At 41.7% G+C, this 27,772-nt stretch overlaps 1 protein-coding gene across 2 annotated transcripts in view; it reads right to left on the bottom strand.

The window, feature by feature from the left end:
• The window catches only part of LOC126253198 (probable phosphorylase b kinase regulatory subunit alpha), a 294,496-nt gene that overhangs the window by 11,077 nt on the left and 255,647 nt on the right, over nucleotides 1-27,772 (bottom strand). For both annotated transcript variants that reach the window (XM_049954368.1, XM_049954367.1), the window contains exon 22: nucleotides 14,165-14,323. In XM_049954368.1, the coding sequence (XP_049810325.1) occupies nucleotides 14,165-14,323 (159 nt within the window). The remainder of the gene's footprint in view (nucleotides 1-14,164; nucleotides 14,324-27,772) is intronic.

Below are 27,772 nucleotides of genomic sequence, written 5' to 3' on the forward strand. Positions count from 1 at the left end.
CAGGATGGCTTGCTATGAACGGCAACAAAAAGGGGCACATAATATTGTTGACATACTGCCGTACTGTAAGGGGTGCCAGAGATGACAATCATAGGGGCCCTGCTATGAAAAGAAATGGCACCCCAGGCCATCACTCCTGGCTGTCCGGCCACATGGCAGATGTCGTCAGATTATAACCCCACAGCTGCCCAGGTGCCTCCAGACACGTCTTCGCCAGTCATTGGGGCTCAATTCGAAGTAGGACTCATCACTGAAGGCAGTTCTACTCCAGTGAATGAGATTATGCAAAGTTTAAGAATGAGATAGATAAAGTAACATAACTTATTAACTACTTGATTGAAATGAATGAAAGTGTTGGGGAATGTTCTCAGAGGTCTTCCATTTATATACATAAGGTAGACATATCACATGGCCTGAGGATAATGTGACTGTAGTGCCAAATGGGGCCAGGCCAGCAACATGAGGCAGTCGAAGGAATGGGAAAAGTCAGTGTGTTTTAATCAGTGACCAGTTACAATGCACTCTGGTGTTGGTCTTCATTACAACATGGCCCAGAGACAGTATCTGGATGACTTCACATGGGGAAGAATAATTGGGAAACTGGAAGGAGGACAAAATGCGACAAGTGTAGCCCAGCAGTTTGGTACTGTTCACAGTACCATTTCATGTACATGGGGAGCATTTCAAATCATAGGCATTACTGCCTGAAAGAGAGGAGGTGATCGACTATGGTTAACTACAGCTGCAGATGATCACTAAATTGTGAAGCACGCAAGAAGAGACCTGTGTGAAACAGCAAGTGTGATTGCAACCACATTTAACACATTCACAAGGCAATCAAATGCATTCCACAGTGGCATGGTTGCTACAAGAGACTGGACTCTTTGCCCAATGACCAGTGCCTTGTGTTCCACGGACACCTGCACATTTGCGGCACCATTTGTGATGATGCCAAGAGCATAGGGACTGGACCAAAGAGAAGTGGGGTTCCATGCTCTTCTCAGATGACTGCAGATTCAGACTGAGAGTAATTCTGGATGTACCCTCATGTGATGAGAGGCGGCAACACATAAAGCACCCAGGAACATTGTTGAACAGAATCATTTTGGTGGTCCGCCGCAGCCGTTATGGTGTGGGAAGGCGTAATGTTGCATGGGTGTACTGCCCTCTAAATCTTTGAAAACTTTACACTCGTTGAGCAATGTTATTGTGATACTGTACTCCTTCCCCAAGTGTTCCTTTCAGGGATGCATTTCGTGGTGACTTCATTTTTATGGATGACAATGTGTGATCACACTGAACAGTGTAGGTGGAGGAGCTCTTGGAATGAGAGGATATTCGACAAATGGACTGGCCTGTCCACTCCCCTGTCCATTTTCATCAAACACATGTGGGCTGCATTGGGGGGACATATTTCAGCATGTCCACATGCACCAATGGCCATCCAGCAGTTGACAGTCATGCCGGTGGCAGAATGGAATGCCATAGTGTGATCAGCTTGGAGCAAGTTGCAGAGCATGCATTGCTGTCCATGGTGATCACAACCCCCTTTTAACAGATTGACTGCCACAGCGAAAATAAGTAAACTTCTCCCAGAAGCCATGTAAAGTGGTTGATACAGTTTGATTCATCATCTTATTTGTAGTCCATCTGTATCATCAAAACTTTAAAAAACCTGCGAGATATCTTGTAGTTGCATACAGAGTAGAAGGTTCAGCTCAGACATTCACTATGAGATAGCTCACTGACAACAATAAATCACCAGCTTGTGTATCTCTAAGCATGTTTGACAATGCAAATCATGTCTTTCTTGTAACTGCATCAGAAATTGTTCATCCTTCATTGTAGATGATTCACTCACATTTATCATTATCTGTGTTCAATTTTCCTTATAAAATGGCTAGTAATAAGAGGAAACTGAGTGATGTAGAACTTGACCAGCCAGCCAACATAAACAAATCAGAATGGGACAAGTTCATGCACAAATTCTCGAATGGTGAAAGTTCCTACGACCATCTTCATGCAAGCATTCAAGTGAGGACTCAAATGAAGATAACAGTGAATGCAATGAAGAAGAAGATGAGGTGGATGGCCAAATAGCACGCACTACAAATAACAGTGACAAGTGGAGTGCAGTGGCAACTTCTGACATTGAATGTAATAGGAACACCATATGTAGCAGGAAGAGGTGGAAGGCATCGTTCCTCTCGGTCTGCATCACTGGGTCCTGCAATGCTGAGGACACCACGTCACTGTCTGCGAAATGGCTGCCTCAGCAACCCGAGCACGCACTGCTGTGTTCGGACAGCAGCGGAGTTGCGGCATCGTCAGGATGCGCCGGCAGCCGACTCAAAGGCCTTCGCCTCTGCCGCCTCAGCGCCGCCCGCTGCAAGGCGACCCGTGGCGCGCTCCCTCGCCAGCGTGGCTAAGAACGCGGTGACAACGAGCGCCTGTGATCCAGAGTCTGAATCTGCGGCCCTCACTTTGGATGTCTCCGGTGCGCGTTGGGAGGCAAGATGACTGCCCGCAGTAGTGAGCCGTGGAATGGCCAGTTGCTGGCTGGCTACGGACCCCGCATCGCCCTCAGAGGGTCGAACCAGTGACTTGCTGGGCACTGGAATGCTGGCGCCCCATCTGCTGCTGTGTGTAGCCAGTGGTGTGACATGCCCCGCCGTCCAGGAGAGATGTCACTCTTGAATGCCTTGTTAGAAAACCGGCACCTATTTATACGCGGCTGTGTGCCTCTGTTTTGCTAACGCACCGCTCTGAGTCATATTCTCATAACACCTAGGTAGGCCAGTGGGCCCCTTCTGCCTGTAACTTGTGCCATGCAAACCGCTGCGTACACTCTTTTTAGCAGGCTCTGTGGCCTCCATTCTACTTTGCAACCACAGGTAGCGTAACTTACTGTCAACAGGCCTGCACCTGGCTGTAACTTGTGCACTCTGAAACATTGCATCAACACTGACTTTTCCCCATTGACTTTTCCTATCCCAAATGGTAGTGCCACTGCATTATTCCCCCCTTCAGAAAGACCTGGTCCCCGGGTTGACCTTTAACTACCTCTTAACTTGTTTGGGTCGGCACCTATGACATATTTCCTTACTTTTAGAAAACTTAAACATTGTCTAGTGCTCCTTAAACACATGGCATAAAACAAAATGTAAAAATTCCTTATTGGATGACCACTGCTCAATCAACCCCTTACCTACTCATCTCACGCCCTCAGTATCCAGTCCACTGGGACTTGGACTACCCTTGGTTCCCTCTTGGAATTGGCTCTCCGCCTGATCAGAATGAAAACAACACATAACAAAGTTAAGGCTGCGAAGACACTTGGCACAGATGTGCTCAAAATAGTCGTTATTTGCAGTTGCCTTTCCCTATACTGCGCGACATGTTGCAAAAGTTGTTCAGCTGATATGCGCCCCTCCTGCTCTGAAACGAACTAGTTCACAGATCTCAACAGACTTGGCTGCCGAGTTTGATTTACCAAGGTCAGATTCTGCCATGGCAAAAACTCTAAAGTGGCTTCTGGCCAGTAGAGCTGTGGTTGTGTAACATTAAATTGCATGACTCCTGAAATTGATGCTAGCAGGTGGAAGGTTGGTCCTATTACGTTACATGCAGTTCCATTGATTAAAATTCCGCTCCCCTCGAGCTCTATATGTTTCACTTCTGCAAATACTCACTGCTCAAAACAACTTGCTACTACTATTAATTTTTCGTAGATGGAGAAGATCCAATGCATCCCAACCTGTTGCAAGCTCAATTTTGGCTCCATGATGTCCCTTGGACAGTCTATTTCTTCTCTCCTGGCTAAAAATAGCTGCACCATGCATGTATCCGGATTAGTGCTTACCATTCTGGCTGGACATACCGTTACCTTCCCTCTATGGCAGTTTCATAATTCCTCCCTTGTCACCTCAGCATACCGGTTGCTAGCTGCTGAAATCAGCTATACCTCCTTAGTTTTCACTTCTACCAACTTGTTTAATGCTCCCCTTTTCAGTGACCTGAGGGCAGGGATCACCATCACCATCACCCTTCCTCCCTCTTCAAAAAGACTGCTGTCCCTAACAGGCTCACAATACTCGAAAACATACCATACACAACATATGAATATACAATGCCTAATTAATCTATGCAAGCCCAATGATACAAAACAAGAAAACAAAAAAAACTACAAATACTCTACCACTTTCTGGATCACAAAGCATTCGGTACTTCATGCTGTACTCTATCTTCCTGGTTTTCTCTGTGCTTAGCACTTCTCTTCACTCTCTCTTTCCTCCCTGTGACACGCCGGGAATCACATCAGGGCAATCCCTAAATGGCCGTAACCGCCCAATGTGTACTATCGTTGTTCTAGTTGGCAGCTGAAGCTTAACATTAACGGGGGCTGTGGTTTCAACAACTTCGTATGGCCCTTGACACCTCACGAGGAAATTTTTCATTTTCCCTTTTTGCATATAGGGGCTGGACAGCATTACCCTTTGCCCTACTCTATACTGCGGTAAACATCCTTTCCACTTCACTGCGTCTTCCTGCCTTTCCAAAGCCTTCATATTCACCTTTTGTAGCTGTTTCCAAACATCCCAAATTGTTCTCCTGAATTGACGTAGAGATTCACCGGTCCTTCCTGTCTGTAGCCTCACCAAATCAAACGGTGATGGCATTTTTCACCCATACACTACCTCATATGGAGACAAACCAGTATTTGTATGGATTTTTGCATTATATGCACATACAATATGCTTCAAATACTCGTCCCACTGATGGTGATGAGAATCCACATAAAATCTCAGCATCTTCCCAATTTTTCTGTGTACTCATTCTGTCCTTCTGTTGGCCTGTGGATGCAATGCGCTCGTCCTCAACTTCTTTACGTTCAACAATTTACACCGTTCCTTCATTAAATCTGACGTGAAGTTTGTTCCTTGGTCAGTAATTACTGTCTCCGGTATACCAAACTTCAAAATCCAGTTGTTTACGAACGCTTGCGCGACCATTGCTGCCTGTTGATTTGGCATAGGTGCCATCTCCACATACCTTGAAAAATGGCCTATTATTGTCAGAATGAATCTGTTCCCCGATGGTGTTCACCTGATAGGTCCTACGACATCAGTCCCCAACAAAGAAAATGCTGCTTCCGTTAATCGTTGTAGCTCTATCGGTTTCTGACTCAAATCTGCACTCTGCACACACGGTATAAAATTCATGACATACTGACCCACATCTCCTTTCCTACCTCTCCACCAACACCTTTTCGCCACTCACCTATTCGTCACTTTACATCCACCATGACCAGATAACACATGACCATGTGCTTCCTTTAAAATCTCATCTCTCAACTTCGCTGGCACTACTACCCTTGGCCCTAACTTCGTTTCCCTGCACAGAAGACCGCCATACATATTAAATTGTGGCTTTGTCCGATATAAAGTTACAAGCATTGTCAGCATCCTGTAATTCTTGCCATACCGCTAGGTCATAACCTATGACTTCTACTTTTGCCACCTTCCTACTTAGTGCATCCGCATTGCCATGCTTCATTCCAGGCTTGTGCACCACCTCACAGTCGAATTCACTAAGCCTCACAGCCCATCTAGCGAGTCTAGTGGACAGATCCTACAACCCCAACAACCACTTCAATGCAGCAAGATCTGTCACTACCTGAAATCTTCTCCCATATAAATAACATTTAAAATATGTGATTTGATAAATTACGCTAAGCATCCCCCTCTCTGTCGTTGAGTAATTCCTCTCTGCTGCATTCAACGCCTAGATGCATAGGCTACAGGACGTTCTTTCCCATCAATTTACTGACTAAGAACACACCCTAATGCTTGAGTTGATGCATCGGATGCTAGTATAAACTCCTTTTCAAAATCTGGAAACACAACAACTGGACTTTATTAGCACTTCTTTCAGTTTGTCAAACACTTTCTGACACTCTTCTGTCCACTCAAATTTCACACCCTTCCATAACAATCGCGTCAATGGCGTGCTAAATCTCCAAAACCCTTCACGAACTTTCAATAGAAACTGTAAATTCCGATGAATGACTGCACTTCCTTAACTGTTTTTGGTTCCCGAAAATCCCTTACAGCCTGTACCAACCTCGGATCTGTTCGCACTCTGTCCTTTCTGATGATATGACCCAAATATTTTACTTCTTCTAATGCAAAATGACACTTCTCCAGGCTCAAGGTCAAATGAGCTGCTCTTAACCTCATAAAGACTTCCCTTAACTGCTGTCTATGCTACTCCATACTACTTGAAAACACTATAATATCATCCAAATAGACAAGACACTGCCATGGTTTCAAACTCCTCAAGCCACTGTCTAGCAACCTCTGAAATGTTGCTGGAGCGTTTTTCAAACCAAATGGCATTCTGATGTAGTGGTAATGGTCTCCTGGAGTAGAGAAAGCAGTTTTTGGACGATCCTCTGGAGCCACCTCTAACTAATGATAACCACTTGTCAAAGCCATCATAGAAAAATACTGGCATGTCCTAAGTCATCAAAGTCTCCAATATGTTTGGAATGGGGTATGCATCCATTACTGTCTTATTATTGATGTATCAGCAGTCACAACAGAACCTGCATTTCTTAGTTCCATCCATAGACTTTTTAGGCACAATGACAATGCCTGCTCCCCAGCAACTATTACTGTGTTCTATAATACCGTCTGCAAACTGCTAATCAATGAAATCCTCCACAATCGACTGCAAATACCTCGGTATTCTGTATGGTTTATGGTAAACAGGTGCTTCATTCCCTGTTGGTATCCTATGTTGAACTAGTGGAGTTGTTGGCAATGGCCCTTGCGGAAAAAACAAATCCTTAAATTCCCACAATAATTCTTCCATATGCTCTCTTTCTCCTCCTTTCAAATGCTTAATTTTGTTATGCAATGCAGTACTATCGGCATTTAGTGGTTGAGCCCTTCACATACCTCTCGAACACCAGTTTTCATCATCTGGTACATCCAAATTTGCTACTAAAACTCCTTTTCTCAAATTCACATCTGCAGCACTAAAATTATCTACGTTCAAGGGAACTACTCACCTGTTGTTCCCCTCCTGTACGCATATAATACTACGTTTCACAAATCAACCCAATGGACCCAAAAATTCACTATCCTCGTATGGTTCAATAACACATACTGTATCCACAGGTAGATTCGACTCCACACTTACCCAAAGCGACTTCCCAGTGCCACCAGACACACATTCATGAGAATTAACCCTTAATGCTAATGTACGCGGTCCAATTGGTTTGTTCATTACGCTGAACGCCCCTCGCGACAGCTCTGCATCGACAACAGTTTCCCCTAGCTGAAATAACATTCCACCAAGTTCCACAGTTCATTGTCCAAGATCAATTTTGGCATTATGTTGATGCAAGAAATCTACTCCTAGGATCATGTCGTAGCTCTTGCTTACCCATGGTACTACCTCCATGCATGCACCACATCGTAATTTACCTATGCGAAAGTCAACTGCCACTGACCCCAAAGGTGTGACCTTGCTATCCCCCCTCCACGCAACCTATAACGTGGTGGGTCTAACTTCCTTCATCCCATTAAACTCTTAGTATCCATTGACACTTGGGCCCCTGTGTCCAACAAAATCTTCAACGTTTTAGTTCCTATGGATCCTACCACTGAATATTCTACCTCTGCATACATATTTGTAGTATTGAAATTAAACAGGAGCTCCCTTGGGTGGGTCTTGGGCCCCCTCTGCCGTTTAACGATTGTTCACCTCTACTAACTATACTTCTCCATCCTCCAAGCTGCTGATTTCCACCCCTTCCTCTATTCCTCTGTGACTGGGTACATTGCCTCTGCACATTTCCTGTACGACCATTCTTATAACATTTTATACCCGCTGTAAACACTGTTTGTCTATCACGTACCCCCGTTGCCGCATTTATTTCCTCACATTGGACAATACAAATCTTTCGGAGTCCCTTCACGCACTTTACGCAATATATACACAGGAAACCCTCTCAAAAATACATCAAGTGCCCTTTGCTCGGCCTCCTGCAACAGAACACCATTAGCTTCATTGCTCTGACCCAACTCATAAGTGTACTCGTTAATTTCTCTTATTCTGTTCGCAAATTTCTCTACCATCTCCCCCTGTCTCTTCGTCATTGTACTCAAGCTCTCCCTAAAGTACCAAGCGCTATTCTGTTTCTTGTACCTCTGTAAAAGCACCTCCTTTAACTGCTTAAACTGTGCCTTCCTTAAGGCCTAAGAACACCTTACACATGCCTTCGCTTCACCCGTTAATCTAAATCTTGGCTACATGTAACAACTGTTCATCCGACCAACAATTCATCATAGCTGAAGTTTCCAAGTCCTCCACGAATGAACGCACATCCTCAGATGCCAGAAAACAGAATAATCAAACTCGTGGCAGCTAGATCAATCTCCTGCTGCAGAATCCTAGGCAACAACGACTGATCCAATGAGGTTTCCCGCTCACTTTTAGATGTTAATTCACTCCTCAACTGTGTATTGTCCACTGTCAACTGTGCTACCTTTTCCAACAAAATCCATACTGCTACTGGTGCCAGCACACCTTGCGTTCCTGACTCTGTCATTGTGTTGCTTTTGTTTTCAGTTAGTCCCGAAACAAAACATTTAACTACAAGAACAACCAGACTTCCTACAGCTCCATATCATCACACTCAGTATCATCATAAACCAATACAAAAGTAATCAAATGCCACGAAAAACAACATCTCCACTAACACTTATTCTGACAAAAAAGAAGAAGAAGAAGAAGAAGAAGAAGAAGAAAATTTATGCCTAAGCAAAACATCCAAAATGGCCTGCCAGGAGCCATACTCAAAACACAAACAAAAAAGAAAGAAAATGTCTCCGACATTGGTCAACAATCACCACATTTTGTAACTGTAATGCAGGCAGTGGGCTCAAACATCGTACTGTACAGACGATGTTCACTAGTCTGATACCAAATGTAGTGGCAACTTCCGACACTGAATGTAACAGGAACACCAAATGTAGTGGGAAGAGGTGGAAGGCACCATATTAAGACTTGTCCAAGCTTTCCAAGTGATTTATTGTTTCCAACTACAGTGCCCCCGTTCTTCTTGGTCTGCAGCACCAGGTCCTGTAATGCTGAGGACACCACTTCGCTTTCTGCAAAATGGCTTGGCGTGGAATGGCTGCCTCAGCGACCCGTGCGCGCACTACTGTATGTCAACCTTGTATGGCAGCGGAGTTGCGGCATCGGCAGGATGCGCCTGCAGCGGCCTTCGCCTCTGTCACTCAGCGCTGCCCACTGCAGGGTGACCCAAGGCGCGCTCCCTCCACTGGCGTGGCTAAGAACGCAGTGACGAGCGACCGCGATCCGGCGTTCGAATCTGTGGCCCTCACCCTGGATGCCTCCGGTGCGTGTTGGGAGCCAAGACGACTGCCCGCAGTAGTGAGCAGTGAGTGGCCCGTCGCTGGCTTGCTACGGACCCCGCATCAGCCTCAGAGGGTCGAAACAGCGACCCGCCGGGGACTGGAATGCTGGTGCCCCATCTGCTGCTGTGTGTAGCTGGTGGTGTGACACGCCCCGCTGTCCAGGAGAGCTGCCACACTTGAATGCCTTGTTAGAAAACCGGCACCTATTTATATGTGGCTGTGCATCTCTGTTTTGTTAATGCACTGCTCCGAGTCACGTACTCATAACACCTCGGTAGGCCAGCAGGCCCCTTCTGCCGGTAACTTGCACCATGCAAACTACTGCATTTACTCTTTTCAGTAGGTCTACGGCCCTGTGGCCTCCATTCTACTTCGCAACCACTGGTAGCGTAACTTACTGTCAACACGCCCACGCCTGGCTGTAACTTGTCTGCTCTGAAATTTTGCACCAAAACTGACTTTTCCTATCCCAAATGGTAGTGCCACTACAGGAGTGACATTCCTCAAGATCCACCAGTATTTGCATTCAATAAGGATGTGGGACTGAAATTAGACATAAAATTTGGTGTTAACGCACTTGTTGATTTGTTAGTTTCTTTTTTTTCCCTTCTTTTCCTTGAAGAATTCTTAATGTCATTATGTGAACAAACAAATTTATATGTGAGCCAGGATGGAAAAGAACATGGGAAGACATTAACGAGGCTCCTGAGATGGACGCATACAGACGTTGTGGAAATGAAAGTATTTCTGGGGCTGTTGTTGCACTGGAGGACAAGTCCTTCTTACAGTGTCACGTTCTGGAGATCTGTTATAAGTAGAAACCGATTTCAGCTTTTACTGAGATATCTACATTTCTCAGACCACTCATGGCAATCCAGTGAACAACTACACAAAATTAGACCAATTTTGGACCATTTCAGTAGCATAATATTCCAAACAGGAATCTCTGCATTGATGAATCAATGGTTTTGTGGCACAACTATCTGTTTTTCAGGTAGTATATCAAAAACAAGAAACAAGTATGGTGCCAAACTTCACGAACCATGTGAATCTAATGGTGAGGTTCTCAAAATAAAAATTTTCTGTGGCAAATCACAGGAGAAGGCCACGATGGGTCATGCATCTGAAGTTGTTTTACAGCTGATGGAAGCTTTCTTGAACAAAGGATATTTGCTTCATATGGACAATTTTTATAATTCTATATCACTTACAATACTGTTTTTGGCTTACAAAACCTATCTGTGTGAAACATTTTGTAACACCAGAAAAGAAAATCCAATATTGTTAATTACTATGAAACTGAAGAAAGATCAGATGGTGTGGAAAAGAAATGACAGTGTTGTTCAAATGGTTCAAATGGCTCTGAGCACTATGTGACTTAACATCTATGGTCATCAGTCCCCTAGAACTTAAAACTACTTAAACCTAACTAACCTAAGGACGTCACACAACATGCAGTCATCACGAGGCAGAGAAAATCCCTGACCCCGCCGGGAATCGAACCCGGGAACCCGGGCGCGGAAGCGAGAACACTACCGCACGACCACGAGCTGCGGACGAAACAGCAAAGCTGCCTTGAAACCAACATAGTCACAAACTACAACAATGGCATAGCTGGTGCTCATCAGTCAGATCAAATGCTGTCATATTATTCAGCATTGTGAAAAACTATTGGATAGCTGATAACACTTGTTCTACATGTAATGGAAATTTATCTGCACAATGCCCATCAGTTTTATAACTGCAGGAAAGAGTGAGTATTAAGTCAGTCTCTCTACACACTGCATTCAAATAATTCATAAGGCTGGCTGGGCAATGGATCCACTTTCTTCAGTGCAAATGCATGAATACGTCTGACCTCCTGTGGGGATCTCTAACTTGTGAATAGGAGTAAAATGGACAGCGACTACAGATAGGTGTGACGCTCGGTGGAAGTGTACATCAGCTGTGAGGCATACCAAGGTGGACCGTACAGTTGCGATAACACTGTACCCCGGATAGTGCACTGCTTAGTAAGCAGATCCTGGGTTCGTAGCCTAGTCTGGTACACATTTTTGGTTGTCACCACTGATTCCACTTAATGTCCTGCTGCAGCTGATAGCAGTCATCCTCCTTCAATTTACATACAGTATTAAGTCTCTAGCTTTTACAGAAAAATTTATTCAGCCACTGACTGAAGATAACATGCCAGACACTTAAAAGACAATCAGGACAAATGGCAGCTTTCATTATTTAGAGGCAACACTCACCATTAAGAAAAAGGTGCACCCAACAAAGACATGCAAAGTGTGCACAAACAAAAGAAACACCTTGAATCCCAGTACTTTTGTAGCATTTGTGAAGAAAAGCTGGCTCTTGGCGTGGAAGAATACTTCACGACATATCATCAATAAAAGAACTTTTATTTTCATTACCATTAGTGACACAAAGTGTACATTTTATGTCTAAAGCTAACATATTTGTATGAATTTTTGTATGCACTTTTCTGTTAGTTTATTCCAAATGTTAAAATAAAAATTTTGTTAAACCTTTCCCAAACAATTTACTATACCAATCCCTGACAAACTATAAATAGCATATCTTTACTACGATTGTTTACAAATCTGACTTTATGTAGAAACGTGTTTCCTACAAGTTAACTTAGTTGGCACCAGTGGTCAGGTCATCAGGTATGACATAATTCATAGCTGGCAGTCGATGTGTTAAGAACCACATCCTGCCTCTTGTAATATCCAAGGGAACATCATAAATCATGGTGACTTCAGTGTAATTATTATCTTTGAATAAAAGTGTCATTTCTGTTCATCTCATTATGTATTTCTTTCAGTTACCTTCTGTACTATACTGTAGCAGTTCTTTCTATGTACAGTCCATGCTATGCTACTTAGTAGTGACACATCACGCAAAACTTGCTTCCATTCTTAAGTTTTGCTCAGTAGCATGTAACTGCATAAATAAACAGCAATTGTTATATAGCTTGTTGTGCCATGAATTTTTCAATTGTGTGTGTGTGTGTGTGTGTGTGTGTGTGTGTGCGCGCGCGCGCGCGCGCACAAGTGCCCCACATCTCCTCTTAAACCACTGGAACGATTTCAGCCCCTTAATGTCAGGAAACAATTGACGTCAGGGTAATAACCACCTACCTACCATAATTTAGGAGACGAGATGTCATAAACAATGAGATGTGTAAAAAAACTGCCACATCACGCAAGACATTTAAATTTATTACTTCTTTGCTACTAATGCTCTTCACAATATATTTCATTGAAAGTATCCACTTATGACTCTGAACATACCTACACAAATATAACATTGTATAACACACAGTTCAAGACATATGATGTAAGAAACACTGAGATACGTAAAAAAAAGGGGGGGGGGTGTTACAACATGCATGGAGTTTTAATATACTTATTCTTTACTACTAAAACACTCCTACAGTCGAGTGAACTTAAGGGAATCCCTGATGTCTGGCACTGCTTCTGACAGCTTTCAACTACTAAGCACAAACGGATTTAGGCAAAAATGATAAGAGCTATGAAGAGGCATTGCCATAGAGACAAAACAAACTGCAGACATGTGAAGCAATTGTGCCCAGCATACAGAAACTGTCAAGGATCATTTTTCTTAATTTGGATGCTGTAGTCATACATTTATACATTTTGCATACTTCTTTGTACAACTGTTTCATAATTTCAAAGGTGTTTTCACAAATACATGCAAATAATATTTTTTTCGATACTTCACTTCAAACACAGTTCATATTTTGTTTTCCTTTTTAGTTGAAAATTGCCAATATGAATACCTGGGCAAAGAAAGGTTCTGTCAGCTCGTATGTAATATTTGTTGTATATCTGGCTCTGTAGTACTTTTTCCAACTGTGTGATTTTTTTTTCTTCTTGTTACTCATTCTCTAATGCAATGGGACCTTGTACATAAAATGCACTAAATAAATACATGAAAGCATTACCAGCAAATAAAATTATGAGCTAGTCTCCAAAAAAGAGAAATATAAATACACAAAAATTGAGAAAATAATGAAGAGACAGGTGATACAGCTGCTAATGTGCAGCAAATTCTGTGTTTTTCAGGACACTTTCAAAAGAACTGTCTTATTATGAAGTGGTTTTGTCTGCGTCATCACATCAAAAGTTACTATAATGGACTCAGATATATGATAAAATGCCAAATAAAACTGATAAACAGCAGTGGCTGAAAAAAAAGTGGCACATCTGAGTTGTGACACTTGCTGTAAAGAAACAAAATGTCCCTTCATTTTGCTCTTCAAAGCTAGGAGCCCAGTTTATGGGCATCAGTTGCAAATTGTTACTTAGACAACAAAATGCTTGTATTAAACCCATGTCACCTACATAGGGAATCTATCTGTACAAGTGATGAAATGATGTTCAAAATCTACAGGACACCATTCTGAGGTCACATGAGTAAGTTGGCAGTGTATGTTGATAAGACAAAAATCTGTTCTGCACATCTGAATGTTCGCTCTAGACATATTTATACTCTATGTCAGAAACTGAAGTTTCTGTAGTACTGCACTACTAATGATAAAATTCTCTGTATAATGATTCTAACAGTAGTGTATGCAATAAGATTAATATGCATATTTCAGTCACAATGCTGTACTTTAGGCCCATTGCAGTAACTACATTTGAAGGGTAAAAACTAATAATAATGATCATGAGAAATGTACGTACGCGTTCTAGGACTCCCCATACTCGAGGATAAAAGTCTCGTGGAACTCTGTTCAATGCTCCATCTAGTCTTCGCCGGCGAAGCCACTGACCCTGCCGATCTGGCTCCACATCATCTTTCCCTTCTAGGTCTGAGCCCAGCAAGATACCAATCTGACTCTTCTGTAATCATTAGCACGTAATAAATTCAGACAAACTGCATAAAATATTACAATTTATGTAGTCCTGTACACTGCTTAATCTAAAAGGCAGGCAAATACAGTATTATCAAATACGAATAAAATATATGTGACAGGAATGCTCTGTGGAAATGAGAAATGCACAATGTTTCTAAGGTGGACACAGCAATTAACAAAGGCCATCATAGACAAAACTAAATTTCAGAGTACTAGATAATACAACTAATACCAACGTGAGCAAGGCAGAAAATACTGATGCTTATATTATTTGCCCCCTGCCCCCTCACTGCATATTTGTTTCATGTTTGCTGTTTGGACAACAACAACAAAATTCAAGTAAAAATTTAATACGGCATTTGCCTTCCTATTCAGCTCAGATTCAAACCATTATTCAAGATTATTTCTCTATGAATGGCGCATGAAAATATCTGGCCAGGTCACTGACTATAGCGGCTTAGCAACTTATGGTGATGCTATACTCAAAGGATGTGAGCGACTTTCACCTATTTGTGCTCATAACAGTGGTTTTCATTAAGTTTAGAGTCGCTTGCTGATTGTAGCATAATACATCCTCCTTTTCCCTCCAAACCTTCCTCAATTTCATCATAATTGTCATGATAAGCTACATCCCTGATAACTGATACCACTGCCTGCAAAGAAATAGGAAAAGGGGGACAGAATTCGTGGACCTAAACTTGTGTATAAATAATTCAACATATATATCTAAAAACAAAGATGATGTGACTTACCAAACGAAAGCGCTGGCACGTCGATAGACACACAAACAAATAAAACCCACATCCTTTCGTCTTTCCCTCTCCTTCCCTCTTTCCTGATGAGGCAACAGTTTGTTGCGAAAGCTTGAATTTTGTGTGTGTGTTTGTATTTGTTTGTGTGTCTATCGACGTGCCAGCGCTTTCGTTTGGTAAGTCACATCATCTTTGTTTTTAGATATATTTTTCCCACGTGGAATGTTTCCCTCTATTAATTTAATTCAACATATAGTTATAAATACTTGTGTATGAATTTATTTTATGTAAATGAGAGCCAAATGCATGTTTACGTGCAAGTCATTAAAATAAGAACAACCGGCCCAAAGCCAGTGGATGGAAGTATAACATGCCCTAAATTATTTTTTGGGAGACACATAAGGAGTAGGGAAAAAGAGTTATTTTTAATAGCAGAGAACTAGTTGATGAAATTAAAACCTCAGAATGATTATGAAGTGCAGCACTCCCACTCTAATGAATTTGACATTATGAGCTTTCTTCTTCTGTAAAAGCATACATTTTCATTAAATTAATTGGCCCTGTTAGTCAGGAATACAAATGATCACCACAGGGTGAGTATTAGAATGTCTTTATGACCCCATAGACTGGATCTCACAAACAATAGTCATTAGAGTATCACGCAAACCAAGGGGCTTGCTTGGTCTTTGATGAGAAAAGTACCTGCAGTAGCCAAGAATATACTGAATGAAATGTATGATTCAGTTATATTTTCACATTACTGACAGATGCAAACTGAACAAACTTTTGTGGGATGTGGTTTGTCTAATGCAACTAAATGAGCAGCTGTTTTTATTGTGCCATAGATGTTTCACTTCTTTTTACTGGTGAACCATTTTTAGTGGCCTGTAATACAGTCTATTTTTGTATGTAATAACTACAGACTTGTTATTATATTACAGATTTTTGCATCATATCTTCCTATAAAACAAATTTCCTTTGTCTCTCTCTTATTATTTATTATGCTCCTTTATTGCCCCTAATTCCTGATATTATTCTACCAAAAATTCTTCTGATTTATGCAATGTACTCTGCTATGCCAAATTTGCATTTTCTACAATACTTTTGGTTTTGTTTCCTCCTATTCTCCCATATCTAATTTCATTCATATTTTTCAAAATACTAGGTGGAAGCTACTTGCAAGCAATTAGAGTTAATGCACATAATTTCCAGCTTTTGTTCAACCCACCTGCATCATTGTCTTTCAAGTGCAAACTGCAAAAGAAAATGAACTTAATGGCATCAATTCTGAGTAAGGATCTTGTCACTGTCTTCACAACTATATGTCTTTGTTTCCTCTTCATATGAAACTATATCATATTAGACCCACTAACTTCTATCTGTGTAGATGTTTTGGCCTGATGACCCCCCCCCCCCCATCTCACCACTGTCATGTCATAGACCTTAGTTGTCGGTGCCACCACAATAATAACAATGAGTTTATTTAAGAGATTTTAGAATGTGTGATAAAAATAATGATCTCATCAAGTGTGAGATTCATAGTGTAATAGAGTTTCTGAATGAAAAAAAAAGCCACTCTATCAAAATTTACTGACAGATAAACAAAATATATTGAAATATGATGAATGAAGCTTTAGTTCGAAAATGGCGCATCATTTTTCATGGCAGACAAACAAATATTCAGTACCAACAACAATTCCCTCAACCATTCGTTGTGACTGATGAACTGAAATCAAGGATTAAGGGGAAAAAAAGGGTAGATAGACATTTCACTACTGATGGACTGAGCTTTTGCTTTCCTAAAAATGTGCAATCAGTTCCTTATCAAATCATTGGAGGTGATTTGGGCCATAGAAAAGTGTATGCCAGAAGAGAGAGAGAGAGAGAGAGAGAGAGAGAGAGAGAGAGAGAGAGAGAATTATGAACAATTTCTCCCTCCTCCCTCAATAAGACAAAGATGGGTGAAGAAATTCTGAACTACTATGTTACTACTGGTGATGAGATCTGGGTCTCGCATTACAGTCCAGAAACAATATGACAGTAAATGGAATGGTATCATTAATACCCCCCCCCCCTTCCTCTCCCCCCATCACAAAAAAATAAGTTCTGAGCACCAAAATGATTATGGCCACAGAGTTTTGGGATCGAAAGGGCAGCCTACGCATCGACTTCATGCCTTGAGGAGAGAATGGAACAGCCTATTGTCAGATCGTAGACCAATTACACAGTGCTGCTCAAAATGAATGGTATAGACTCTAGTCCAACAACATTGTGCTTCCTTATGATATGCTTAGTCCCATTTTGCTATGTTGATGAAGGATTTGCTTCAACAGTTTAACTGAGAAGTTTTTTTGCATCCTCCTCGTAGCCCAGACTTGGCCTCAGGTGATTACCAAATTTTCCCAGCCTGTGTGGAAAGCATTATGGAAATGACAACGAACTAACTGACAGAGCATGTTTGTGATTGGTGGCAACACAGTATACAGAAAGCATAGAAAAAAATATATACATATTTTCCGCTCCCCATGAACCATGGACCTTGCCGTTGGTCGGGAGGCTTGCGTGCCTCAGCGATACAGATAGCCGTACCGTAGGTGCAACCACAACAGAGGGGTATCTGTTGAGAGGCAAGACAAATGTGTGGTTCCTGAAGAGGGGCAGCAGCCTTTTCAGTAGTTGCAGGGGCAACAGTCTGGATGATTGACTGATCTGGCCTTGTAACACTAACCAAAATGGCCTTGCTGTGCTGGTACTGCGAACGGCTGAAAGCAAGGGGAAACTACAGCCGTAATTTTTCCCGAGGGCATGCAGCTTGACTGTATGGTTAAATGATGATCGCGTCCTCTTGGAAAAAATATTCCGGAGGTAAAATAGTCCCCCATTCGCATCTCCGGGAGGGGACTACTCAAGAGGATGCCGTTATCAGGAGAAAGAAAACTGGCATTCTACGGATTGGAGTGTGGAATGTCAGATCCCTCAATCGGGCAGGTAGGTTAGAAAATTTACAACGGGAAATGGATAGGTTAAAGTTAGATATAGTGGGAATTAGTGAAGTTCGGTGGTTGGAGGTACAAGACTTTTGGTCAGGTGAATACAGAGTTATAAATACAAAATCAAATAGGGGTAATGCAGGAGTAGGTTTAATAATGAATACAAAAATAGAAGTGTAGGTAAGCTACTACAAACAGCATAGTGAATGCATTATTGTGGCCAAGATAGACACGAAGCCCACACCTACAACAGTAGTAGAAGTTTATATGCCAACTAGCTCTGCAGATGACGAAGAAACTGAAGAAATGTATGATGAAATAAAAGAAATTATTCAGATCGTGAAGGGAGACAAAAATTTAATAGTCATGGGTGACTGGAATTAGGCAGTAGGAAAAGGGAGAAAAGGAAATATAGTAGGTGAATATGGATTGGGGGTAAGAAATGAAAGAAGCAGCCACCTGGTAGAATTTTGCACAGAGCATAACTTAATCATAGCTAACACTTGGTTCAAGAAGAAGGTTGTATAAATGGAAGAAGCCTGGAGATACTGACAGGTTTCAGACAGATTATATAATGGTAAGACAGAGATTTAGGAACTAGGTTTTAAATTGTAAGACATTTCCAGGGGCAGATGTGGACTCTGACCACAATCTATTGGTTATGAACTGTAGATTAAAATGGAAGAAACTGCAAAAAGGTGGGAATTTAAGTAGATGGGACCTGGATAAACTGACTAAACCAGAGGTTCCACAGAGTTTCAGGGAGAGCATAAGGGAACAATTGACAAGAATGGGGAAAGAAATACAGTAGAAGAAGAATGGGTAGCTTTGAGGGATGAAGTAGTGAAGGCAGCAGATGATCAAGTAGGTAAAAAGACGAGGTCTAGTAGAAATCCTTGGGTGACAGAAGAAATACTGAATTTAATTGATGAAAGGAGAAAATATAAAAATGCAGTAAATGAAGCAGGCAAAAAGGAATACAAATGTCTCAAAAATGAGATTGACAGGAAGTGCAAAATGGCTAAGCAGGGATGGCTAGAGGACAAATGTAAGGATGTAGAGGCTTATCTCACTAGGGGTAAGATATATACCGCCTACAGGAAAATTAAAGAGACCTTTGGAGGAAAGAGAACCACTTGTATGAATATCAAGAGCTCAGATGGAAACCCAGTTCTAAGCAAAGAAGGGGAAGCAGAAAGGTGGAAGGAGTATATAGAGTCTATACAAGGGCGATGTACTTGAGGACAATATTATGGAAAAGGAAGAGGATGTAGATGAAGATGAAATGGGAGATACAATACTGTGTGAAGAGTTTGACAGAGCATTGAAAGACCTGAGTCGAAACAAGGCCCCGGGAGTAGACAACATTCCATTAGAACTACTGATAGCCTTGGGAGAGCCAGTCCTGACGAAACTCTACCTTGTGGTGCGGAAGATGTACGAGACAGGCGAAATTCCCTCAGACATCAAGAAGAATATAATAATTCCAATCCCAAAGGGGACAGGTGTTGACAGATGTGAAAATTACCGAACTATCAGTTTAATAAGTCACGGCTGCAAAATGCTAAAGTGAATTCTTTACAGACAAATGGAAAAACTAGTAGACACTGACCTCGGGGAAGATCAGTTTGGTTTCAGTAGAAATATTGGAACACATGGGGCAATACTGACCCTACGACTTATCTTAGAAGCTAGATTACGGAAAGGCAAACCTACGTTTCTAGCATTTGTAGACTTAGGGAAAGCTTTTGATAATGTTGACTGGAATACTCTCTTTCAAATTCTGACGGTGGAAGGGGTAAAATACAGGGAGTGAAAGGCTATTTACAATTTGTACAGAAACCAGATGGCAATTATAAGAGTCCAGGGGCATGAAAGGGAAGCAGTGGTTGGGAAGGGAGTGAGACAGGGTTGTAGCCTATCGCTGATGTTATTCAATCTGTATATTGAGCAAGCAGTGAAGGAAACAAAAGAAAAATTCGGAGTAGGTATTAAAATCCATGGAGAAGAAATAAAAACGTTGAGGTTCGCCGATGACATTGTAATTCTGTCAGAGACAGCAAAGGACTTGGAAGAGCAGTTGAATGGAATGGACAGTGTCTTGAAAGGAGGATATAAGATAAACATCACCAAAAGCAAACTGAGGATAATGGAATGTAGTCGAATTAAGTCGGTTGATTCTGAGGGAATTAGATTAGGAAATGAGACACTTAAAGTAGTAAAGGAATGTTGCTATTTAGGGAGCAAAATAACTGATGATGGTCGAAGTAGAGAGGATATAAAATGTAGACTGGCAATGGCAAGGAAAGCGTTTCTGAAGAAGAGAAATTTGTTAACATCAAGTATAGATTTAAAAGTCAGGAAGTCGTTTCTGGAAGTATTCGTATGGAGTGTAGCCATGTATGGAAGTGAAACAAGGACGATAAATAGTTTGGACAAGAAGAGAATAGAAGCTATCGAAATGTGGTGCTATAGAAGAATGCTGAAGATTAGATGGGTAGATCACATAACTACCGTATTTACTCGAATCTAAGCCGCACTTTTTTTCCGGTTTTTGTGATCCAAAAAACCGCCTGCGGCTTAGAATCGAGTGCAAAGCAAGCGGAAGTTCAGAAAAATGATGGTGGGTGCCGCCACAACTAACTTCTGCCGTCGAATATATGTAGCGCTACACAGGCATGCTTTGTAGGCACAAAGGTAAACACTGGCGCCAAAACCTCTGCGTCAGTAAATAAATTTAAAAAAAAAAAAGGTGGAAGACGAGCTTTTTTTCTCCACCCCGAGTTTCGACCACTGCATTTTCATACATTATCCAACAAAGTAAGTACAAATTCCGTATTGTTCATCTTCGAATGTAGCAGCATATCAGTGCACTACGAAAATCCGACTGGCAAGACTGTTTGGGATGTTTGTCAATATGGCCAACTCTACATTCTGAATTTTTTCCTACCTGTGAGAAGAGATGGTTGCTAATAGGAACTTTTATGAATTGTGAATCACATGCAGTATTCTCTTCACCATAAGAATAACACGAATATAAACATTTTGCCATGTATTGTTTCGTGTTTGCTGCTATCTCATTTAAATCCTGTCTGCCTAATAAACTACAGAACTAGAGTGAGACAACAGCAAATGTGGAATAATATACATATCATGTCATGTTTATATTCGTATTATTCTTATGCCTAATAGTGATACAATCAGAAACGAAGCACAGCAATTGAATAGATTTTTAAATCTAAGATGACTAATTTCTGTGCAGAATGTAATGGACTAAAGAGGCGCCTGCAAAGATTTTCAAACGGAGAAAAATTTTCACTAAACTCTCGTTCAGAACATCTTCTATCATACGCAGTCTATTATTTGGTTCTTGTTGATCATTATCGAAGAAAGCAGCAGTGTAAGTAACAACAAATAGCAGTCTCTTGCCATTGTTTCGCTAATGAGACGATTCCTCTTTTTTTTTTAAAAAAAAAAAAATTGTGAGCGGCGGTAGCGCGCACAAAAGCAAGCCATGCCGCAAGCGGCGACAGGCCGTAAACACGCACTATCAGAATGCGACAAACAATGCATGACACAGTACAGTAATACATTTTCAGCTTAGAGTGACGTAAACACCTATAACAAAGAAAACGACGCTTATCAGATCAAAGAAAAATAAGCAATCAATTCAAACCAGACGAAGCACATGAAAAAGGAAGGGTATCCGTATAAATACGGACGGCCTGACGCATAGCAATGGCTACCTGGTAAAGCTTAATTGCTAAGCTTACCACTCGAACCAAACTACTGTAGCTGTATCGTCATTCATTCGACCTAAATTGTGTCTCATATTACAATGGACCAACTTTGTTTAGATTTGGAGATGTGGCCTAAAACTTTTCTCTCCCCTTGAATTTCGAGTCTCAAATTTCAGGTGCGGCTTAGATTCGGGAAAATTTTTCTTCCTTGATTTCGAGTCACATTTTTCAGGTGCAGCTTAGATTCAAGTGCGGCTTAGATTCGAGTAAATACGGTAATGAGGAGATACTGAATAGGATTGGGGAGAAGAGAAGTTTGTGGCACAACTTAACTAGAAGAAGGGATCGGTTGGTAGGACATGTTCTGAGGCATCAAGTGATCACCAATTTAGTATTGGAGGGCAGCGTGGAGGGTAAAAATCGTAGAGGGAGACCAAGAGATGAATACACTAAGCAGATTCAGAGGGTTGTAGGTTGCAGTAGGTACTGGGAGATCAAGAAGCTTGCACAGGATAGAGTAGCATGGAGAGCTGCACCAAGCCAGTCTCAGGACTGAAGACCACAACAACAACAACAACAACAACAACAACAACAACAACAACAGAAAAAAACCAAACAATTAGGCAAAATCAAACATCACCCACCATCTCTTAAAGTCTCACCGTCCAGCCAAAGAGGAGCATTCCTCTTCCTCTAGTGACCCATTATTACCCAGGGCTGGAGCAACTGAATCACATTCTCCGCCAGGATTTCGACTACCTCTCATCATGCCCTGAAATGAGGAATGTCCTACCCATTATCCTTCTTATCCCTCCCTCACTGATATTCCACTGCCCATGGAAGCTATACAATATCCTTGTCCAACCCTATACAACCCCTCCTCCCAACTCCTTACCACGTGGCCCATATCCCTGTAATACACTACTGGCCATTAATATTGCTACACCACGACAATGACATGCTACGGACGAGAGATTTAACTGACAGGAAGAAGATGCTATGATATGCAAATGATCAGCTTTTCAGAGCATTTACACAAGGTTGGCATTGGTGACGACACCTACAACATGCTGACATGAGGAAAGCTTCCAACCGATTTCTCATACACAAACAGCAGTTGACCGGCCTATCGCATTTGCGGTTTATCGTATCGCGACATTACTGCCCGCGTTGGTCGAGATCCAATGACTGTTAGCAGAATATGGAATCGGTGGGTTTAGGAAGGTAATACGGAATGCCGTGCTGGATCCCAACAGCCTCGTATCACTAGCAGTCGAGATGACAGGCATCTTGCATGGCTGTAACGGATCGTGCAGCCACGTCTCGATCCCAGAGTCAACAGATGGGGACATTTGCAAGACAACAACCATCTGCATGAACAGTTCGACAACGTTAGCAGCAGCATGGACTATCAGCTCGGAGACCATGGCTTCGGTTACCCTTGACACCGCATCACAGGCAGGAGTACCTGCGATGGTGTACTCAACGACGAACCTGGGTGCACGAATGGCAAAACGTCATTTTTTCGGATGAATCCAGGTTCTGTTTACAGCATCATGGTGATCGCATCTGTGTTCAGCGGCATCATGGTGCACGCACATTGGAATCGTGTATTCATCATCGCCATACTGGTGTATCACCCGGCATGATGGTATGGGGTGCCATTGATAACACGTGGTCACTTCTTGTTCACATTGACAGCACTTTGAACAGTGGACGTTACATTTCACATGTGTTACGACCCGTAGCTCTACCCTTCATTCGATCCCTGCGAAACCCTATATTTCAGCAGGATAATACACGACCGCATGTTGCAGGTCCTGTACGGGCCTTTCTGGATAGAGAAGATGTTCGACTGCTGCTCGGGCCAGCACATTCTCCAGATCTGTCACCAACTGAAAACATATGGTCAATGGTGGCCAAGCAACTGGCTCATCACAATACGCCAGTCACTACTCCTGATGAACTGTGGTATCGTGTTGAGGCTGCATGGGCAGCTGTACCTGTACACGCCATCCAAGCTCTGTGTGACTCAATGCCCAGGCGTATCAAGGCCGTTATTACGGCCAGAGGTGGTTGTTCTGGGTACTGATTTCTCAGGATCTATGCACCCAAATTGCTTGAAAATGTAATCACATGTCAGTTCTAGCATAATATATTTGTCCGATGAATACCCGTTTATCATCTGCATTTCTTCTTGGTGTAGCAATTTTAATGGCCAGTAGTGTAGACCTAGGTGCAAGACATGTCCCATACATCCTCTCACTACTACCTACTCCAGTCCGGTCACAAGTATCACCTACCTCACCAAAGGCACAGCTACTTGTGAAAGCAGTCACGCGATCAACAAGCTAAGCTCCAACCACTGTGCTGCATTCTATGTGGGCATGACAACCAACAAGCTGTCTGTCCACCAGAATGGCCACTGACAAACTGTGGCAGCCAGACCATGCAATTGCTGAGCACACTGGTGACTACGATGTTGTTCACATCAATGACTGCTTCACAGCCTGTGCCATCTGGATTCTTCCTGAACACACCGGCTCTTCTGAAATGTGCAGGTGGGTTCTCTCCCTGAAATATATCCTAGGTTCCTTTAACCCTCCTGGCCTCAACCTTCGTTAGTCACTGTCCTTCACCCACCTATCCTCTTCATTGTTCCCACTCCAGCACTACACAGCCTTCTATTCCACCAACACACCCACAGTCTTTTTACTTCTCTGCCCCCCCCCCCCTTCCTCTGTCTATCCTCCCCACTGCATCTAGTCATGCTACCCTCTCCTAGCTATTATGTGCTGTTGCTCACAGTCTAGCCTCAGCAGCCAGAGATAGTGGTCGTGCGTGTGTGTGTGTGTGTGTGTGTGTGTGTGTGTGTGTGTGAGAGAGAGAGAGAGAGAGAGAGAGAGAGAGAGTGAGAGAGAGAGAGAGAGAGAGAGAGAGAGTTGAGTTTGTATGAATTTGTTAAACATAAAGTGCTGCAACATCAACATAACAAGTTAGTTTGATTTTAGTATATTTTTGAAGCATTAAAAATTCAGGACATATAGTAACAGGAAAAAGGATAAAGATTATTAAGTATCCACATGCTCAAGCAGTGTTGGCAGAATCAGAAGAAAAACTACAATTTATGGTGGAGAGAGTGGAAAATTGCGAAAAAGAGTGTGGAATGAAGATACACGTAGGTATTTAGCAAGTTTAGCGATGGAAACAAACTGCCTGGAGGAAATAACAAATGGCATATCTAAAGTATAAAAGCTTTTGTAAAAGCAAACCTTTGTTGATAGCACAAAGAACTCTGGCAGAATTAAGAAAGATATTCATGAAGTTTTTCATATGGAGTGCAGTTCAGCTAATAAGAAAGAAGAACTTGTGCATATTTAAAATGTGGTGAGAGCAGTGCATAAAGAGAAAGGGAATGATTGAATAGGAACTGTAGAAATACTTTAAAAAGTGGAGGAAGGAATAAAGACAAGTCATAATGAAAAGAACAAAGAAAACATATTAGCTGAGACATATATTGTTAAGAAATTGTCATGAATGAATAGGCACCAAAGGAAAGATTAGAGGGAACAAGAAGCAGCATCTCGGAATGATAGATGACATGTAAAATGGTCAAAGTTATCAGCAGATTACGAAAGAGGCATTCGACAAAGGAAACACGAGAGTATGTAGATTATGCAACAGTTTCAATGGATTGGTAAAAATATTTCATTTAATACAAGCTCTATGGAAAAAAGGAGCCCTAAAAACATGTATTATTTCATATCTAGTAGACTGAAATATTATATGGTAATTGAAAGTTCTTGGTGTAATATAAATAAAGCAAGGAGTAAAGGTTACAATTCATCGTATAGTTCAGGAATTGAGTCATTGATAGGCACATAAACAAGACTGAGAATATTGCTTAGGTTTCAGATGAGTATCAAATGCATAAACAACAGCACCTTTATTTTGACAGCTGTAAGTAGTTCCATGTGAAAAAAATCCCTATCATACAACCATGGCACCTACAGTGTGAAGGGAAACAGGAATATCTAAATACGCTATTAATGTTGTCAGAGGGTTTATAAACAGACAATATCCTGCTCAGTTAGTATAAAAACAGATTTGCTCAATCATTTCTTTTCAAGAGACCAATGGTCACCCAAAGCAAAATCTCATCACCCATCCAACCTAAGAAATATGCTAGCCCATTTTTATTCCAAACCTGGACCCTAAGTTTCACTACTTTCTTCATTCCCCTATGGATGGTCCAGATGCAAGATCTGCTCCATTTCACCCACTCATTAACACGTACTGCAGTCCTATCACAGCCATGTGTAAAAGCAGTCCTGTCATATACTGGTACTGCAGTAACTGTATATGGTTCTATTTGGGTACAGCTATCTGCCCACATGATTGATCACCCTCAATCTCTGGCAAACTGAAAACAGTAGCTGCAGTTGCTGAGTATGCTGCACACTAAAACTTCAACAACTACTTCATTGTCAATGCCACTTGAATGAAAGTCATGAAACAAATGAAAAACCTCCTAGGGACAAAAAGGCTATAAATTTCGAAAATTATATCGTAATCTTGAAATTTAATACCAGAGCTACCTAAATAGCTCATGCGCGATATTATTAAAAGGCATGGACGGCCAAAACCTCTGTACTCATGCAGATCTCTCTCACCTAACTGCATACTTACCCCACTACCACGCTACACTGAATAAAATAACTTATCAGTAGTATTTAATTATTTTTGGCTCACTGGACACATAATAAAATTTATAATTGGATGAAAGTGTAAGCAAATGGACAAGAGCAGACAGTTTCACTGGTTTTCACCTCTCAGGCTGATATGTAATTGTGCCATATATAGTTTCATAATTGAGAACAGCCTTTCACACCCATATGTTGATCAAAACATTTGTAACCTCATTGTAGAGGTGTGGAAACTCTCCTTGAAAACATCTTTGTTGAAATCCAGGACAGTTTTAATTTAATCTGTCTTTCAAATGGAAATTACTTTGCAGCACAATCAGTTCCACATGCACCTGTACAGGGGTACTTTTGAATAAATGGCAAACGTTCTGAAAAGCATCTCAAAACAGATGAAAAATTGGTGTCCTGAAAACAATTCAAAAACTTTTCCTGTAATTCTTTCAAAGCCACAGTGAATTCTTCAAAATACCCTCACCAATGTTGAGATGCTGTTGGTACAGAAATTTTGTGCAGACAGGAAGCATTGATGTGAAGTTTCATACTGGATGACCCAGAAAAAGTGAAGCCAACAAAAAACAAAATACCATTGGCTTTTAAATATTCACCACAGAAGTCTGTTTGGAGGGTGTCGCAGGAGTTGCAAATCCCTAGAGCAACCATGTACCGGGTTGTTCGGGAATGTCTACAGATGCATCCATACCGACTGCAACTGTTACATGCACTAAAACCAGACAAGAAGCCATAAGATATGAAATTCACTGTGATCATTCTTCGCCATTCGGAGGACAATGGAAATTTTCTAAACGATCTACCATTTTCTGTCACCTGACTTTACACCCATGGCCATCTTTCCATGGGCGTAAGTCAAGGACAGAGTCTACCAAACGCCTGTCAACACATCAGTAATTTAAAAGTACCAAATTACTGTTACCATTGCCACAGTTGATGTGGATATGTTGCACTGGGTGTGGATACAGCTTGAATACAGACTGGATGTTGTGCCTGCCGTGAAAGGTGCACATGTCGAAATCAGCTCAATGGTGTGAAAAGTTTGTGAGATGTGTGTCACGTAAGCAAAACATGGTGTGAATTTCTTAATTAGTTTGGATGCTATAATACATTACAATTACACCGTATGCTCTGAGACACCCCATCAGTCTCCTAGTCTTTGTTCAATTCAATCAAAAATTGTTGACTCTGACTGTGTACTGAAGCATGTGACTACAGAAAATTTACTATTTGTACCA

Source organism: Schistocerca nitens, chromosome 4, assembly GCF_023898315.1.
Source record: "Schistocerca nitens isolate TAMUIC-IGC-003100 chromosome 4, iqSchNite1.1, whole genome shotgun sequence".
Classification (NCBI taxonomy): Eukaryota; Metazoa; Arthropoda; class Insecta; order Orthoptera; family Acrididae; genus Schistocerca; species Schistocerca nitens.